This window comes from Schistocerca americana, chromosome 10 (genome assembly GCF_021461395.2).
Source record: "Schistocerca americana isolate TAMUIC-IGC-003095 chromosome 10, iqSchAmer2.1, whole genome shotgun sequence".
Lineage (NCBI taxonomy): Eukaryota > Metazoa > Arthropoda > Insecta > Orthoptera > Acrididae > Schistocerca > Schistocerca americana.
Window position 1 is genome coordinate 54059387 of NC_060128.1, and position 18461 is coordinate 54077847.

Sequence of the window (18461 nt, forward strand, 5' to 3'; positions counted from 1 at the left end):
AGAAATAGCCCTAAAACGATTGCTCAGCCGAAAACAGCCATTCAGGAGATCATCGACAGCATTTATGTTCCGACGCTTCAGTTGGTCATGCAGAATTTCGCAGTTTGTCTGCTCCAGCCATATCACCGCCAACGATGGCAGGCATATCGAACATGTCATAATCTAAATCCGAATATCTGTAGAGATGTTGAATAAAGTATGTGAACGCCGTAGTTTGTACCTAATTTACATTTTTTTCATATAGTTCAATAATTGCCACCCTGTATATCTTCATTGTTACAAATACAGGGTGACACAATAACGGGGTATGTTTGAAATGAGTAGTGGCAGCCATGGGCAGGTGGCAGCACTGCGTGTGCGTGACAGCAAGTAAACAGTCCGCCATTTCAGTACTCGGGGGTCAGTGGAAAGGACAGCAGCGTGCGTTATCCATAAAAATGTTTTATGAAAACAGTGATGGTTTGGTAGCGGCGCAGAGGGAATTTGGACGTTTTTATAATTTAGGCCGTCATGATGCCGTTCCGTCAAAACGCACGATAAAATAAATAACTTTGAAGAGACTGGATCTGCCAAAAGAAGAAACCAACAGGACGACCGAGAAGTGTGCTTTCTCCAGCGAACGCTGATGTTCTACGCAGGTGTGTCTTACGCAGCCCACGGGTTTCAATTCGTAAGCGAGCAGCAGTGGTTTGAATGTCCCGACAGAGTGTTTCGCAGAATTATTCATCTTGATTTAAAACTTCATCCGTACAAACCACAACTGAAGGACAACGATTAGGATTCTGTCAACAAATAACAAAAATAAACAATGACGATGAATTTTAAAATGAGCTGCTACGTCGTAAAGAGAAAATAAATACTTAACTTGACCTTTGACTTTGACACAGATAAGGCAGGTACTGCATTTAAAACTCTCTTTTGATTTTTTTGCCTAGATGCGTACATATTAAAATTTTTTACCAGTCTAATACAAATAGTCTGTGAAAACATTTGACTATAGATGAATATGTTTTCTTCGTGGCTGCTGTAAGGAGAGAGAGGTTAGGTACAGGATGAGTTGGCGGTCGGAGGTTTCCGTTTCTCACACAAGGGAACCTCCCCATCGAACCCCCCCCCACACACACACACATATTTAGTTATAAGTTGGCACAGTGGATAGGCCTTGAAAAACTGAACTCAGCTCGATCGAGAAAACAGCAAGTTGTGTGGAACTATGAAAAAAATAAGCAAAATATACAAACTGAGTTGTCCATACGCAAGATAGGCAACATCAAGGATAGCAAGAGCTCAGGAGCGGTGTGGTCCCGTGGTTAGCGTGAGCAGCTGCGGAATGAGAGGTCCTTGGTTCAAGTCTTCGTTCGAGTGAAAAGGTTACTTTATTTATTTTCGTAAAGTTAAGATCTGTCCGTTCGTTCATAGACGTCTCTGTTCATTGTAGTAAGTTTAGTGTCTGTGTTTTGCGACCGCACCGCAAAATCGTGCGATTAGTAGACGAAAGGACGTGCCTCTCCCATGGGAACCGAAAACATTTGATCGCAAGGTCATAGGTCAACCGATTCCTCCACAGGAAAACACGTCTGTTATGTTCTATACGACACTGGTGACGGCATGTGCGTCACATGACAGGAATATGTTGTCGACCCACCCAACTTGTACACTTGGCGAATGGGTAAAAAGATTCTTCTACCTTGCCCGATTTAAGTTTTCTTGTGGATGTGATAATAACTCCAATAAAAGTAGCGAACAGTCAACTGCCAGCCAGGAGCCTCGTTAGCAGGAATACTCTCTCTTTCGTGCACTGTAGTCGACTGACGTCGTGTGTTTCGATGTTTGTTTAGGTGTAGCGTCCCCATACTACGGCGCAGTTACTTCGCATCGGACGGACGGACGGACAGATAATAATTGTCTGAAAATAAAAAATTAAACTTTTCACTCGAGGGAAGACTTGAACCAAGGACCTGTCATTCCACAGCTGCTCACGCTAACCACAGGACCACGGCGCTCCTTGGCTCCGTTGATGTTGCCTGTCTTCCCATGGACTACTCAGTTTGTATATTTTGCTTATTTTTTTCGTAGTTCCACACAACTTCTTCCTGTTTTCTCGATTGATCTGTGTTCAGTTTTTCAAGGCCTATCCACTGTGCCAGCTTATAACTAAATCTGAGGGGGGTGCGATGGGGAGGTTGCCTTGTCAGAGAACACCAGGGAGAGTCGGAGAAAACTGCTACAACTCGCGATGAAGACTCCGTCTCTCGTGGCTGCTACAATACTCACAGTCGCCGTAAGATTTTCTGGAAACACTTGCAGAATGGGAAGGTATAACAACAGTGGCGGTATGATGATATCTTCTGAGTAACAAACTGGTCGCTTAGGGAGCGTCTTGAACACACAGGCAGACGGCGAAATATTGCGCGTCGTTCGGACCGTGATAGTAGCAGATTCTCCCAGTATTATTAATTCGCGAAGAAATCACTATGCACTGTATTACTTAACACACTAATAGTTGTATGAAGGCCCAGGGATCCAACACCGAATAAAAGTTCGTAGACGATATTTACCTTTTTTTTCACAAATTACATTTTTTTATTCTTTATAATTGCGATTACAAGTTGTATCTCCCTTGCACTTCAAAATTACTTGTATATGCATACTTGCCTGACCTCAAAAAATCACAACGTCCAATCCGCATTCCTTACCTCCAACAATTACAAAAAAAACATAATGCTTTTTTTTCACAGAAAAGAGCGTTGTCGCCACAGCAAAGAGCGTTGCCGTCTCAATTACGGCAGCGCATCATCGCTGGTACTCGCAGCGGGAATATTACAATAATATTATATTACGTAGGGGCATTACAGTTTCTAAAAAAGTTGTGGGTATCAGATGAGGCACATTTTGATGTCCCAGGTTATGTGAATAAACAGAACTACCGTTGCTGGTCAAAAAAACACAAATTTTAATGACGTTCACGTGCGCCCCTCACACGCTAGTAAAGTGACAGTATGTTTTGGTGTTTCATCACATGGGATTATCCGACCGTTTTTTTCCGCAGATGAACGGGGAAACACAATAACTGTCAATGTCGATCGTTACGTGAGGATGTTACGAACTTTCGTTACACCTGGATTGAACGACTTTTCAAACGTTCAAGAGGCCTGGTTTCAACAGGACGGAGCGACATCACACACTGCACGGCAATCGATGGCATGCGTATGTTCGGGAATTGTTCGGCAACCGTGTGAGTGATCTCACGATTCGGTAACATTCCCTGGCCCCCTAGATCGCCAGATTTATCCGTTTGTGACTTTTTCTTGTGGGGCTACCTTAAGGGCAATGTCTACACGATTCGACCAAGAACCTGGATAAGTTAAAACAGAGAAATCTGGATGCAATTCACAGTATCGCAGCAGAGATGTTGCAGCGGTCAATGAGGAATCTCAACAGCAGATTTCACGAATGTATTCGTACAGGAGGACGCCATCTAAAGAACGTAATTTTAAAAAAAATGATAAACATCAGTGTTTCGTAAATGATACTGATGTGTGAATGTTGCAATGACTCTTGCTTCCAAACATATCGTGTGCCCGCCGCTCTCTCGCTGGTTGTGTAGAACCAGCAGCTGATACACTCCCGATTATTCCCGTCATGTCGACAACATCGTTGCACGAAACACATAAGTACACCACTGGCCCCCAATCTAGGTTTTTAGCATATCCTGCAGAAATACATGCTATTGTTGAGTATTTGTCCAATTTTAAAGTCAATTCGATTTCGAATGCAAATGAATTTAGGCAAACTGCAGTTTAAATGTGGTAGATGTTCATAAAAAACCAAACTATGCAGTATACATTACCATGGTTGGCAACACGAAGTACTTTCTGCTCGCTCACAGCCAAACTTGTTTGACTATGCCGCATCCAACGTTCCGTAGTGCTGTTCTTGAGCAACGTGGACGATAAAATCTTCCACGGTGCAGGTCATGTGCAAAACAACAACCAGTACATAATAAAAGATCACAATCACGATTCAATCCAATTCTCGACCCGCGACGTATTTATTTCTCTCGATACTATCTCCAAAACGCGTCTTTCCTCTGTAATTTATTCTTGCGATAACAACTGCAATCAGTCTAATGTGATTTATTTCGTTCTTTAGACTTTTAATTCCGGATTAATTTTCTTTCTCGTTTCGCCTGAATTTCGTCAGCTTGCTCCAAAACTGATTAAATGCTGGTAACGTTTTTCCGCGGTATTGTAATGCGTTATGAGAGCCTTTATATTTTATGAAGTAACAGCTTTTTCATGAGATGAGAAAACATTTTATTTTCCAAGCACAGATCAAAAACTAACAACTCGTAACCAAGCCGACTACGGCAAAGATAAATATCTATCAGCTGCAGCTTTCACCCGCTGTTTTCGGCGCAGTGGATAAATGACGTTGCCACATCAGCCCCCCTCCTTTTGAAGCCGGGTGCACCAGGTATGTGGGGAAACTTGCACTTGACTTTTCTACCAGCTCTCGTGAAAACATCTGGTGCAGGCAATGGCTGCTCCTGTTCTGCACTTGCTGCTTCGTTGTCCTCTTCTGAAACCGAGGGCCCGGCGCGACTCTCTGCTGTTTCCTTGGCCTCCACGTTTGAGGATGATTTTGCAGACCGAGGAAGGAGTGTACCCTCTTCGGTGTAAGCAGGTTTAAGCCGCTCAATTGAGACTGTCTCTTCTTTACCATCCTTATCGACTTTGAAGCTGTGGCTTCCTCTTGTGATTACCCTGTATGGTCCAGAGTAAGGCGAAACAAGCGGCGGGCGCACCGTATCATCCCTAAGCCACACGTGGGACGTTGCTTGCAGGTCTTTATGTACAAACACTCTCTGGTCTCCATGTCTGACAGGGTTAGTGGGTTTGATGTTTCTCATTCTAACGCTGAGTTGTCTCGCGAATTGCGTGCATAGCTCAGGGGCGAACGGCTGTGTAGATGCTGTAACGATAAATTCTCCAGGAACCCTCAATTGCTCGCCATAAACCAGTTCTGCGGAAGAGCATTGTAAGTCCTCCTTCACGGCCGTTCTCAATCCGAGTATGACCAGCGGTAGTGCTTCAGCCGATGAAGTGGAACTACACATTAATGCAGCTTTGAGCGTGCGGTGTAGTCGTTCCACCATTCCATTACTAGATGGATGATAGCTTGTGGTGGTTGCACCCGCACAGTAGTAAAAGTTCATGGAAAAGTTGGCTTTCAAACTGCCTTCCGCGATCTGTTGTTATGTTTTGCGGAACGCCAAACCTGGAGAACCATGAATGCAACAGTGCTTTTGCAACCGACTCCGCAGAAATGTATTACAACTACTTCTGGCCACCTGGTAAAACGATCAATGATTGTGAGCAAATAGCGTTGTTCTGAAGAGCATGATAGCGGGCCCACATTGTCCACATGTATATGTGAAAATCTTGCAGATGTCGTCGGGAAGTCAGCAATAGGTGCAAAGACATGTCTGCTGATTTTATTACGCTGGCATGTTAGGCATGCACGCGCCCATGCACGACAATCTTTTTGTATTCCAGCCACACTACTTTGCAGGAAACTAACTTGGCTGTAGCTCGTACTCCTGGATGTGATATGTTATGTAGTGCACTATAAATCTCGCGACGATATTGTTCTGGTATGTAAGGTCGCTCCTTTCCTGTTGCTACATCACACCAAATTCCGTCTGGAACATTTGGGACAGACACACGTCTGAGCTGCAGCGCAGTTCTCTGTTCCTCTATTAGACGGCGCAAGAAAGGATCTTCTTCTTGTTTAGACGCTAACTCGGTCCAACGAATTGAATTTAAACTGGCACAATTCCTAGACAGGCAATCTGCGACCAGGTTGTGACGCACGTCAGTTGTGAACTGTGCAATGTACTCGACTTGCCTGCACTGACGTGGTGACTTGAGCTCTGTGTCTCGTCCAAATATAGCTACTAACTGCTTGTGATCGGTAAAAATTGCAAAGTGCCTCCCATCGACAGATGTGTGAAAATGCTTTATGGCTAAGTAAATATCAAGCAACTCACGGTCAATAGCACTCCATTTTTGCTGCTGTCGAGTCAGGCTTTTAGAGAAAAATGCGAGCGGCTGCCATCTGCCATCAACTTCTTGCTGTAGCGCTGCACCCACTGCTGTTTGGCTCGCATCAACCATGAGCGCTAAAGGAGCGCTCAATCTTGGATGTCCCAGTAGTGTTGCCCGAGAAAGACATTTCTTTAAGTCATGGAAAGCTGCTTCAGCATCTGGACTCCATCGAATTTTACGATTTCCTGTTGTATTTTTACCTGCAAGTAACGTTGTGAGTGGCTCTTGGGCGGCAGCTAATTTAGGTAAGTGACGTCTGTAATAGTTGAGCATGCCTAAAAATCTGCGAAGTCCTTTGTAAGTTGTGGGAAGGGGCATCTGTTGTACTGCTTCAACCCGCTCAGGCAAAGGTGACAGGCCTGCTGCTGAAACCAAATATCCCAGGAACTTAACCTCGCGTTTTCCAAACCTGCACTTTGTTTCGTTAATAATTATGCCATACTCTGTCAGACGGCGGAAAAGCTGCCGCAGATGTTCGACATGCTGATATACAGAACCAGAGAATACTAAAATGTCGTCCATATAACAAAATACGACTGGTAATTCTCGAAGCACCTCATGCATGAATCTTTGCCATGTTTGGGCAGCGTTTCTGAGGCCAAATGGCATAAAATTGTACTCAAACAAACCGAATGGTATGATAACTGCTGTTTTTTTAATGTCAGATGGAGCCATGGGAATGTGGGAAAATGCTTTGGCGCAATCAATCACACAAAATATTTTGGCATTGCTAATCGTACTGTTAAAATCAGTCACATTGGGTAGTGGGTAGCGGTCGGGAATTGTGCGGGCATTGAGCGCCCTGTAGTCTCCACATACTCTCCATGAATTGTCTTTTTTACGGACCATGTGAATTGGAGATGCCCACGAACTATCAGACCTACTTACAATACCTGTTTTTAGAAGTCTGTTGAACTCAGCTCGCGCCGCGAGCAGCTTCTCTGGAGGCAGACGCCGCGGGCGGAAGGCAACGGGTTGACCTCGTGTCGTGCTGATGTGGTGTTGAGTACTGTGTCTGCATTTCCTGGTTGCGTTGACGGGTTCGGTAAGTGCTGGAAAGTCTTGAAGCAGTTTACGAAAAAGTGATTCCTCCGACAGTGCTCTGATATTGCCTACAGTATACGAATCGTTAAGACTGTCGGGTGTCTTCACACGTGTGCGCCCCGCTTAGTTGCGGATACGACATCGTATCACAATATCCCGATGCGGATGACGCGGTAGAGGAGCCGGAAATCTTCGTGCGGAAAGACACGGGCACATCGCACTGTACTTGAACCGACGCGGAAGACGCAGTAGGCAATATCCCTTCTGTGAGAACTGTCACCAAACGACGGTTAAGCAGGTCGGGCATAAGTCGGTAGTTCCGTAAAAAGTCCGCCCCAATTATAGGACTCGGCACATCAGCAACCACAAAAGTCCATTTTGGATGGAAGTTGGAATTTAGATGTAATGCCAACTGTTTCTCACCATAGGTAGATATTCTGGAATTGTTTGCCGCAGTCAGCACATGTTGCGTTGTTGTCGTGAGTATATCACCTCTCTTTCTTGGATAAACACTGACTTCTGAACCTGTGTCAATCAGAAACTTCTCACCTGAAGAGAGGTCCAACACGAACAATCGGTGTGATTGGTTGACTGCAGATACCGTGGCGTTTTCACCTCTTTGAATCACGCTATGACTCGGGCGCCTATGTTGTTGTTGACGAACGTTAGCGCCCTTTAACGCCCGCCTTTTAAGTTTGGGTAGCTGCAGGGTTGAATACATTGACGGGCAGTGTTACCGAAGCGTCTGTGTGATCTATCAAATCCTGTTGGATAGCATTTCTTCGTCTTTTCCAACTGCGACTTCGTAGCTGCTGGTGGAGTGAAGTTACTTGCACGTTGAGTTTTGCCACTTGTGCTGCCAGTTGCTGTATGGTGGGTTCGGTCGATGAGCACTGCTGTTGGGGAGTATTATTGCTTGTTCCTGGCTCACTGACGTCAGATTCCATCACACTACACGTTCTTGGGCCTCTATCCTGGCTGTAGTTGAATTCGGAACACGCAGAAACTTCGGTTAAGGTGTTTGCGATGGTGTCTGCCTTTTTTGCTAAGACTTGCAATGGTAAGTCTGTTTCTGCTGCAATGACGGCACGGATGTTGGCAGGAAGTTTACGAAGCCATATTAGACGTAAAGACTCTTCAGGTAGGAGTTCCTGGCCGGCTAATGTACGTAAGGCTTTGAGTACTTGTGACGGAGTCTTGTCGCCCAAATCTTCGTGTGCGAAAATTTTTTGTAGTCGCAAATCTGGTGACAACGTATAATGCTGTATGAGAGCTTCCTTTAGCACAAAGTAATTTTGTTGCAACAAGGTTTCTTCTACTTGCTCTATCACTTCTAAATTTAGATGTGAAACCACTATATTAAATTTGTCAATGTTGTTAAACACCCCACGCTGCCGAAATATGCATTCAGCCTGCGTAAACCAAAGCTGGGGGCGCGTCGGCCAGAACGCGGAAAGCTTAACATTTCCGTGTCGCGCGTAGGTACTCCCATCTTTTGCGTTAACATCTGTCGTTCCGTTTTGTGGCGAATCAAAGGGCGTGGACCGCGATCCTTGGTCGAACAGACTGTAGTCTTCAATCTTGATTCCACTGCCCCATGCTTTTGTCTCTGAATTCATTATTCTCGTCGGTACATATATTTTCTTTGTGCTTCTGCTACGATTTTTCGGGGTCACCACTATGGGAGCCTTTATATTTTATGAAGTAACAGCTTTTTCATGAGATAACATTTTTTTTTCAAGCACACATCAAAAACTACAAGAATAAACAACTCGTAACCAAGCCGACTACGGCAAAGATAAATATCTATCAGCTACAGCTTTCACCCGCTGTTTTTGGCGCAGTGGATAAATGACGTGGCCACATCGTGAACATCGAGCGAATTTCTCATTTGCAACCCAAGCGGCAAATCGTTATAGTTTCTCATAAACAAAATATTGACTTGGGTTCAGAATCAAGTAATGGTTTTCGAAGGAGAACATCTTCCCGTTTGAATGTTACCTTTACTTTAAAAGCAACATAGATGAGTGTATACAGTATCGATATGTATGAGAACTTTTATTACGAACCTGTTCAAATACAATAGAAGTTTTTAAGTTGATAGAATTGAATGTTATTTCCTCGGGCGTTTCACAGAATTGTCAGGTTTTAAGCAGATCATTTGATTGTCGTAGTTTCTAGTACATAGCTTCTCGCGTATCCCTAGCGCTCGCACGACGAGTCTAATGTCACGTGATTGATCGAGAAAGTCAGTATTGTATCGAGTGCTTCGGCATATCGATAAATCCCTTTCTGTTTGAACGCAAGCATTGTTTTCTACACACTACCGTTCGGGATCGTTCAAAATACATTTTTATGAATATGAGACCTCAGTGGACAAAGCTTCATCTGTAAATATAAGACGACCCTACATTCATCTATTAAACAATGTAAAAACGTTGACCTGAGCAGCAGTTGCTCGATATGCGAATATAAGCGACCCTGTATTCCTCGGACAACCGATCTAGGAAAAACCTCGTTTTATAACCGGATAAATGCGGTATTTGTTTTAGACTTTGGTCGTAAGTTTTGCCTATAATGTCATAATGTTGTTAACTGAAACTTCCTGGCCGACTAAAACTGTTTGCTGGATCGGGACTCTTAAATTGTGTTTCACGAGCAAGTGCTGTACGTATTGCAGCTTCAAGTCCGTTAGTAACTCGTCTCCTATCTTCCATACTCCACATCCGTTCTCCTGCATGCTGTGTGCTGTTCCGTTTTTGTTGGTGGTGGCGTAGGTTTTCTGTTTACTGGATCCATGTGGGTCTATTGGCAGTGGCATTTCTTCGTGTAAGTTTTTACTGTGTTTAAGGCATTAGTAAGAACAACATTCTCTACCCAAAACTATCTATGATCTAGTGGAGAACGTGTTAATTCGTGATATTTTATTTTGCTATCCTTTTTTCCCTAGTAACGTCACCCGCTTGGTTTTTAAGCCTTGTATCTGTCACATAAATGACGTCAACGCTCTGTCGGCATGGTATCGCACTGTTAACTCGCCCCTTACGATTTTCACTTGTAAGAAATGTTTTCACAAAAACTGTCAAGTGATAGTGCAATGAATAACAGCATCAGCTCACTAACATTGTTGCCAGCAGCTGAAATCCACAGATTCGTATGAATCTAGGTTTATAACGCATTTTTTTTTCTTTCAGCGCTTGCGAGCATACCTGTCAGACATCCACATGACAACTCCTTCCACCTCGCCGCGGGCTGAAGGCCCACCCGACAGCAGAATGGCTTCAGGCTGCAATTACAGAGGCAGGCGCCACGTGCCCGCTGAAGGCAGCGTGATGTGGCATACGGGCATCAATGACTTACCAGACGAACTGCTGCTAATGATCTTGTCCCACGTGGCTTTCACCGATCTACTGGATGTGGTACCGAACGTGTGCCGTCGTTGGAAAAAGCTGTCTCAAGATTCCAAGTTGTGGGCTGACAGGGAATTCAATATTGGGTAAGAAACCTACCAATACATAAAATGCGAATTGTTCTGCTTTTAAAAAATATTTTAGGGTGATACCTTTATTTATTATATTGTAACATTGACGTTGAAAACTTTGCATTTAAACATACTGTCAGGTCAACTCATTGGAGTAATCTGGTTTTAACCGAAAATGTATTCCAGTTTTAGAATATTGTTTTCCTTTTTTTGTATTTGTTAGATTGAGAGAGTGTTGGGTAGATGTGATAGAGGCACTTGGTATGTGTGTGTGCTATTAATTCCCCGTTAATCTTTTTCCCTCTGCCACCTATGAACCAGTGTGTATAGCAATCTCTTTACTTTTCTATTTTGCTCCTTTAGGTTTGTATGTGAGCGTGTACCTGTTCATTTATCCCCGCCCTCATTTTTATCCCGATGGAGTTTTAGAAAAGTGTGAACGATCTGGTCTGGAGGGACAGTTTAAATTCAGCTCCAGTTCAGCTGGAACAAAACATGCCACTTCTCGCAAAAAAAAAAAAATTACAATCGGAATCGTGTTTTACAGCAACTGAGGTGAGTTCTGCCACAAGCATATGGTATGTGTAAAAAATCTGGGAATACTTAATAAAACTGAACCCACCCATTGCGCCCAGTGACAGAGGCCACCTGTTTGAGGGCTGTGACGTACGAAAAGTACTTTCTGATTGTCACAGTGTAGGTGCCTTGGACGAATACGGTGTCATCGTCTGGGATACTCTAATTCCTAACACCTTCAGATATATCGAAAACTCGAAAATATTTGACCGTTGTGGAGAAAAATAGGATTGTCATTGGGGTCACAAATACACTGATGGAAAAAAATCGCAGCACCGAAAGTTAATTACTGTAGAGTAATGAAATTTTGGCCATACATCTGTCTAGGTAACATATTTAACTGATTAACATTTCGAGATCACAGATTAATCCTAGCAAGAGAGAAGCCTTTGCAAATGTGAAATGCCGGCACATTAATAACCGGTGTAACCACCAGAATAATTTATATCACGCAAACGTGCGTGCGTGGTGTTGTAGAGGTGCCAGATGCCAATTTGTTAGATGGAGTTCCTCGCCTGTTGCACTCGCCTGCCCAACACGGGGGTGGTTAATTTAGTTTGTGGCCGATGCTGGAGTCGTCATCTCGTGACGTCCCGTACGTGCTCGATCGGAGAAAGATGTGGCGATCGAGCAGGCCGAGACGACACGTCGACACTGTGTGGAGCCTGTAGGATTACGACAGCGGTATACGGGTGTGTGTTATCCTTTTGGAAAACACCTTCTGGAATGGTGTTCACGAATGGCAGCACAACAGGTCGAGCACTGAGGCAGAATCAGCTCGATCAGAAAACACGACGGACCGGAGCTCTCACTCGGCAACACTGAAGCCGCAGGTGGTGGTGGTGGTTTGAGGTAAGTGAAGTGCACGTGACACGGTGTCTGACTCTCAGCTGTCCTCCTACTAACCAATTTGTAACAGTTGGTCGCGGCATTGTGCTGCAGACGCACGTAGTACCGAACACGACGGCCTTCCCCTCGGCAGTGCCTGACAGTCGTCTGAAGCGCGGTCTTCTCCCAATCGTACATTCTCTCGACCACCACTGCCAGTGATCAGTGTACAGTGGCTACATTCCTGCCGAGTATTTCTGCAATACCACAGAAGGAACGTCCAGTACCTTGTAGCCGTATTACACGACCTCACTCAAATTCACCGAGGTGTCGATACATCCTTGTCGTCTTTAAGCCTTTCGTGACTGACGTCAACTCGCCGTGTCCGATCTGGAAGGTACCTAGAGCTCACAACAGTTACAGTGCGTATCTGAAGCAAATCTGATTCACATCCTCACAGTGGCATTACTGGTGCCACTGCTACGCGACTGGTGTGAAGTCTGGACAGATGACATCTTTCAGGTATACAAACACGCCTTCCAACTTTTATTTATGTAGGACAACTCCCACCGGGCGTCGAGATTTTTTTATCCGTCAGTGTATTATGACTCGGTTATTAGCATCCAGATAGGCTGTATTTGATTCTGTCTTACTTTCTGAGGTTACTCACTGTAATATGACACTATTTAGCATGCCTGTGGCCTAGTTTTGACTGAGGGAGAAGAAAGTGCACGAAGTAATTTTTAGCCATAATACTGCCTGGTGCACTGAGAAATAAATTCTCTCGGTACCCTCGTGCAGATTTTATTCGTTTACATTACAGCAGTATAGGCTTTTATAATTTCTGATTTTTAAAAAGATATTTAGCCTTGTTTACTATGACCAATTTGTATAAACATTTTACCTGCAATTGTAAGCAAGATCTTTTGTATGGCTTTAGTGTTTGTCATGTTTCTCTTTGTGAATAAATCTGGAAACCTATCATAATCCCATCCACCTGCTGTGGGCTGTGTGTGCTAGCCGTTTCTATTTGTACGTTTCTTTTCTCGTAGTACATGAAGTGTGAGCAACTGTGGCTGCTACGTATTTACTGCGTGATGCATCTGTGTAGGCTCGAGCCCATTCTAGTAGACGTGGACGGTGCCGCTTATCTGAAAAGGCAATCTGCTGCATATTTATGAAGATGTACGAACTTCTTGTCAGACTGAGCTGGTCATTTGTTTTTGAATACATCTCAGCTATTCTTACGGTAATGTGTTTTATAGGACACCACGCAAGGCCTTGTCAAAAAAATGTGGGCAGCTACCTGCTGGGTCTTTCGTATGTTTTAGGCCCAGTTGCCCGTGTATTTAATATCTTCTGTATCAGTAAGTTATTTTTTATATATTTTTAAATTTTTTGGGCTTTTAATGCATTGACTGTTACTGGCTTTTTTGCTAAATCACGGTCATGCCACTTGTATGCAAGGTTGTATTTTTTCTCATAGATCAATCTGAAGATGCCTTGTATAAGGTTAAATGCATCATTGGAGGAGAAATAAAATAAAAAATCCAGTTTTGCAACCCGTACTGTTCGTTCATTTGTATTCAAGATTTCATAATATTGGAAACTTTCTTTAAATGTACAGAAAAGTAAAATTATGTACTTAACAAAACACACGAATGTGGTATTCTACGAGTACGACATCCCTGAGTTATTATTGGAATCGTTCAACTCGTACAAACACTTCTTTAACCATTTGTGGGAATCTGAAATTGGGTGACCACATAGGCAATTGGAAGTAAAGCAGATGGTATATTCAATTTCACTGGGAAATTGCAATCAAATTCCAAATAATATTGCTTACATACATCATTCGATCCATCTTAGAGCATTACTCGAGTGTGTGGGACCCAAACCAAATGTGACTAACAGCTGATATTAAACTATACAAAGTAGAAGAACATGAACGAACAGATTTTTTCGTGTATTATTTAGAATCCAATTGCTTCAGTATTGCTGTCGATGTATATTCATGATACTGTTGCTTCATATATTGTTATTATTAATATTGTATTGTTAGTAATGATGATGGTGGTGATGATGATAATTGTTATTACCACCATCACTATCACCAGAACCACTACCAACGGATGAAAGGATCCAGTGGCAATACACGGGACTCATGCTTGGGACAATGACAATTCAAAACTGTTTCCAGTCATCCATATTCAGGCTTTGCACGATTTCATTAAATCTACTGAGGCAAACGATGAGACAGTTCCTTTGAATGTGCATAGCTAATTTTCTTCCCCATTCTGCTCCTGTACACATCTTCAGAAACCACTCCCCACACCTGGCCCTTTCCCTCCTTCATAGAGATTTCACTGTGTACCTCCCACTGTGGGAAAGTACGAGGGCTGTCCACAAAGAACATTACGTTTTTGTTTGTGTCCGTTAGGGGCAGAGCTAGCGCGGCCATCTTGGTGTCATGGCATTCAGCCGCTCAGTCGGCATCCTGCCGTGCTAGTTAGAGGTTCGTGCTGTACTCCGTTGAGTTACTGTGACAGTTTGAAATTTCAGCGTTAATTAAAAATGCCGCGAAGTGTGAAGTTTCTGACTGCAAAAAACTGTACACCGATAGAAATCTATCGGCAGCTTTGTGAAGTGTATGGGGACAACATAATCACTGAAGGTGAAGTGCGTCAATGGGTCATAATATTTAAAAATGGCCGAACTAACGTTCACGACGAAGAGCGAAGAGGAAGACCCAGCATAGTGACTGCCGAACTTGTCGGAAAAGTCGATGCCGCGGTCCGTGAAAACCGTAATTTCACAGTAACGGAACTCTCTATGAGTTTTCCACAAATTTCACGAAGTTTGTTGCACGAAATCATTACCGAAAAGCTCGGTTACCACAAGTTTTTCGCAAGATGGATACCAAAAATCTTGACAGAGATTCACAAAAATCAGCGAATGGCTGCAGCGTTAACGTTTTTTGACGCTTACGAGAAAGATGGCGACTCATTGCTCGATCGCATCGATACTGGTGACGAAACGTGGGTTAAGCGTGTGAACTGTGAGACAAAATTGCGGTCAATGCAGTGGGGGCACACAAATTCCCCCCAAAAACCCAAGAAATGCATGCAGACAATGTCGGCAAGGAAGGTGATGGCGACTGTCTTTTGGGACAGAAAAGGTGTGATTTTTGTGGATTTCCTGGAAAGAGGCACTACAGTAAACTCTCAAAGGTATTGCCAAACTCTGCACAACCTCAGAAGAGCAATACGAAACGAGCGCAGGGGAAAGTTGGGCTCAAAGCTCTTGCCGATTCACGACAACGCCCGGGCCCACACGGCAAATGCCACTCGTGAAGTTCTCGAATCTTTTAAGTGGGAGTTGTTTCCTCATCCGCCGTACGGTCCCGACCTGGCACCGAGCGACTTCCACTTATTCCCAGCAATGAAGAAGTGGTTGGCTATGCAGCATTTTGATGACGACGCACGGCTTCAAGAAGAGGTAACCACGTGGTTGAAGGCGCAGGCGGCCGAATTTTACGACGAAGGAATTTCCGAGCTCGTCCATCGCTACGATAAGTGCCTTAATTTAAATGGCAACTATGTAGAAAAGTAGTATTTAAGTGTGGCTTTCATCTGTATATAATAAAAAAGGTTTCCAATACTTTATTTATTTTTAATTCCAAAACGTAATGTACTTTGTGGATAGCCCTCGTACTAAATCATCTGGTAGGAGCCTTCTGATTGACCAGGTTCTCTCCAGTCTTGATCTGTCTCTTGCCAAAGAGAGTTGTCCTAACCATATCAGTGTTGCCTGTGGCACTTTTTCAGCTGTCGACCTTGCGCTCTCTTCCCCAAACTGATGGACTTGCTACAGTGATTGCTACGTGACAGTCTTTCTGACAGTGACCATTTTCTAGTGATTTGCCACTTCCTGGTCATCGTCGAATGGTGGCTGATGCTTAATGATCAGTTTTCATGCAATATGTAGGGTGAGTTCATTCATCTGTTTGCAAAGGAAGGCCAATGTTGTTTGCTCCATTTTGTCCGGTCGGCAACACGCTTTGATGACAGAACTGAGGTGCACATCCTGCAGTCTTCCTCAAATGATTTTACAGAGACTGTTTGGTAAAAAACTTGCATTTTTGTGTTAAATATATCTTTTATGTCAGATTCGTGATGATGTGCCCATCATTTCATTATTGGTCATTGTTATTGTGATATTGCACAAACTTCGAAAAAGTTTGTAATGAAAACTGGGGGTCGCTATGATTTTGCGTATGGTCCGTACTGCATAATATGTAGCCGTGTATGAAATTTAGCTGACTTATTGAATTTTTCTTTAGACTTTGGTGGAGGTCTTTACTTGTAACCAGTCTGAAAAAAATTGATCTGGTGTAGCACACTCATTTGCAACCCACAACATTCCTCATATTTTTCAAACAGTTTCAGTTGTTGAAATGTTGTTGGCAAATGATAGCGAACAAAGAGGAGAATATTTTTCCAAATGGTTATTGTGCAAAACTTCATTATCTACCTTGTTATTTCCACTAACTACAGACTTTTTTGACGAAAGAGTGTAATTCTTAAGGGCCACCGATAGCTGGTTGAAACGAGATATGCCGTTGGGTTTTGAAACAGCATCAGTGAAGACATTACACATTTATTTTTGTAGTGAGAATGTGCTTTTTCATAAGCTATTGACTTGACTTTACTTTTCTTCAATTCCTCGATTAATAAAACTACAGTTTCAGAATTCTCTTGCAGCTGCATGTGCACAGCATGTAACTGAGGTGAATAAATGTGTAGGTTTTACTCAAAACTTGCAAGATGTGATGCTTCTCTAAAAGTTACAAATGGCTTTTAGACTGTTGAAAACCAAATCACTGCTTTTGTTGCATTTTCAGCGGAATTCTTTCTAGACACTAACCAAAGCAGAGGTGACAGTAGATCTTTTTGAATGCTCACTATACAAGTGTGGGCACCGAGAGGCTCCACTTAATACTTACAAAAAATGTGAGTGTAGAATTTAGTTTAGAACAGCGCTTCCCTCCACTGCTCGGCATTCCCCGTACAGTACGTGCCTGCAACCCCCATCACTATTGCCCCTCCATCAGTGCCGTACCGATTGCGCATTTATCGGCCACATTATTGGAGCTGTTATTCCCCTCTCCACGAGTCCCCCCTACCTCTGGCTGCTTCTAAAGTGGACCAAAGACACTGCAGTGGCTACTCAGCTGTGAAAGTGTACTGCAATGTCTCTGATGACATTACATCACGACAAATTATACGATGACGCTTTCGCCGATTGAGAACTCTTCGGGCTCTTCACTCGTCACGTGATGTGACCCCAGATCCTGATTCAATTCGACATCTGATTATCCAATGCACTTTTCTACTGTTCCTAGAAAGTATTTTCCATTCACAATGTTGAGATAATATAGTTAGCCCAATCCTCGAACTAGACAGAATCCTAGCCATTTCTTGAAGGATTATGTAGTTTCCAAAATAAGTTTCTTCTTATGCCCATCTATAATTAGTCATACATCACCCAAAATTGCAATTTTGTGGTTTGAAAGCTCACAAGTAAGACCTATGTTGGGCATTAATAACACATGTACTTCCTTCACAAATCATGCCAACTCATATACAATTAAACCTCCTGGATTCAATATATTATGCCCAAACTGAGATTCAGACAGGATAATGGGGATCTCTTTCCTTAAAAACCTTAAAATGTTTCTACCTATGCTTTGGAACTCGGTGCGCCTGTAAGGATGGCAGTATGTGTATCTTATGTTTCTGTGTCTGAGCAGATATTTTCTCTCAAAAAGCTGCTACAACTGCCACCCCATCTCGGAAGATGTCTCTCTTTGATAGAATTCGTCACGTGCAAATAAAACTTAACAACCCCAAACGATAACTGTACTCTTGCCTATGACATCTTATTTTATAATTTTCGGTTGCAAGTATGATTTGTTTGTTGGAAAACGTAGGGGCACACAACTCCTCTGGAGTGGTGTATATTACCACAGTCGAAACGGGGGACTCGTTGCATTGGCATAGCGAGGTGGAATGAAAGCACAAATTGCATTGGCATAGCGAGGTGAAATGAAATCACAAATTGCATTGGCACAGCAAGGTGAAATGAAAGAATAAATTGACCAGATGAGAGTAGGACTTGGACACTGAGGGTTCCATACAGACTTATTTATGTATATGAAGCAGTTTATTCATTTATCAATCTAGAATATTAGTGACTTGTGCCTGGTATTGACATTGATACTTGCAAGGTATGAGTCCCAGAGATTCCAAGACTTCCAGGAATGTTTTAATTTCATGTTTGAAATGGCAAAAGAAATATATTTTTCATATAACAAAATTACAAATTCATAATTTTCTTTTTTTTCCCTTTATTTATGCTGT

At 43.1% G+C, this 18461-nt stretch overlaps 1 protein-coding gene across 1 annotated transcript in view; it reads left to right on the forward strand.

Annotated features, from left to right (window-relative positions):
• The window catches only part of LOC124552405, a 146738-nt gene that overhangs the window by 12510 nt on the left and 115767 nt on the right, over positions 1-18461 (forward strand). Inside the window, exon 2 of the mRNA XM_047126669.1 lies at positions 10349-10650. Within this exon, the coding sequence (XP_046982625.1) occupies positions 10379-10650 (272 nt within the window). The 5' untranslated portion in view covers positions 10349-10378. The remainder of the gene's footprint in view (positions 1-10348; positions 10651-18461) is intronic.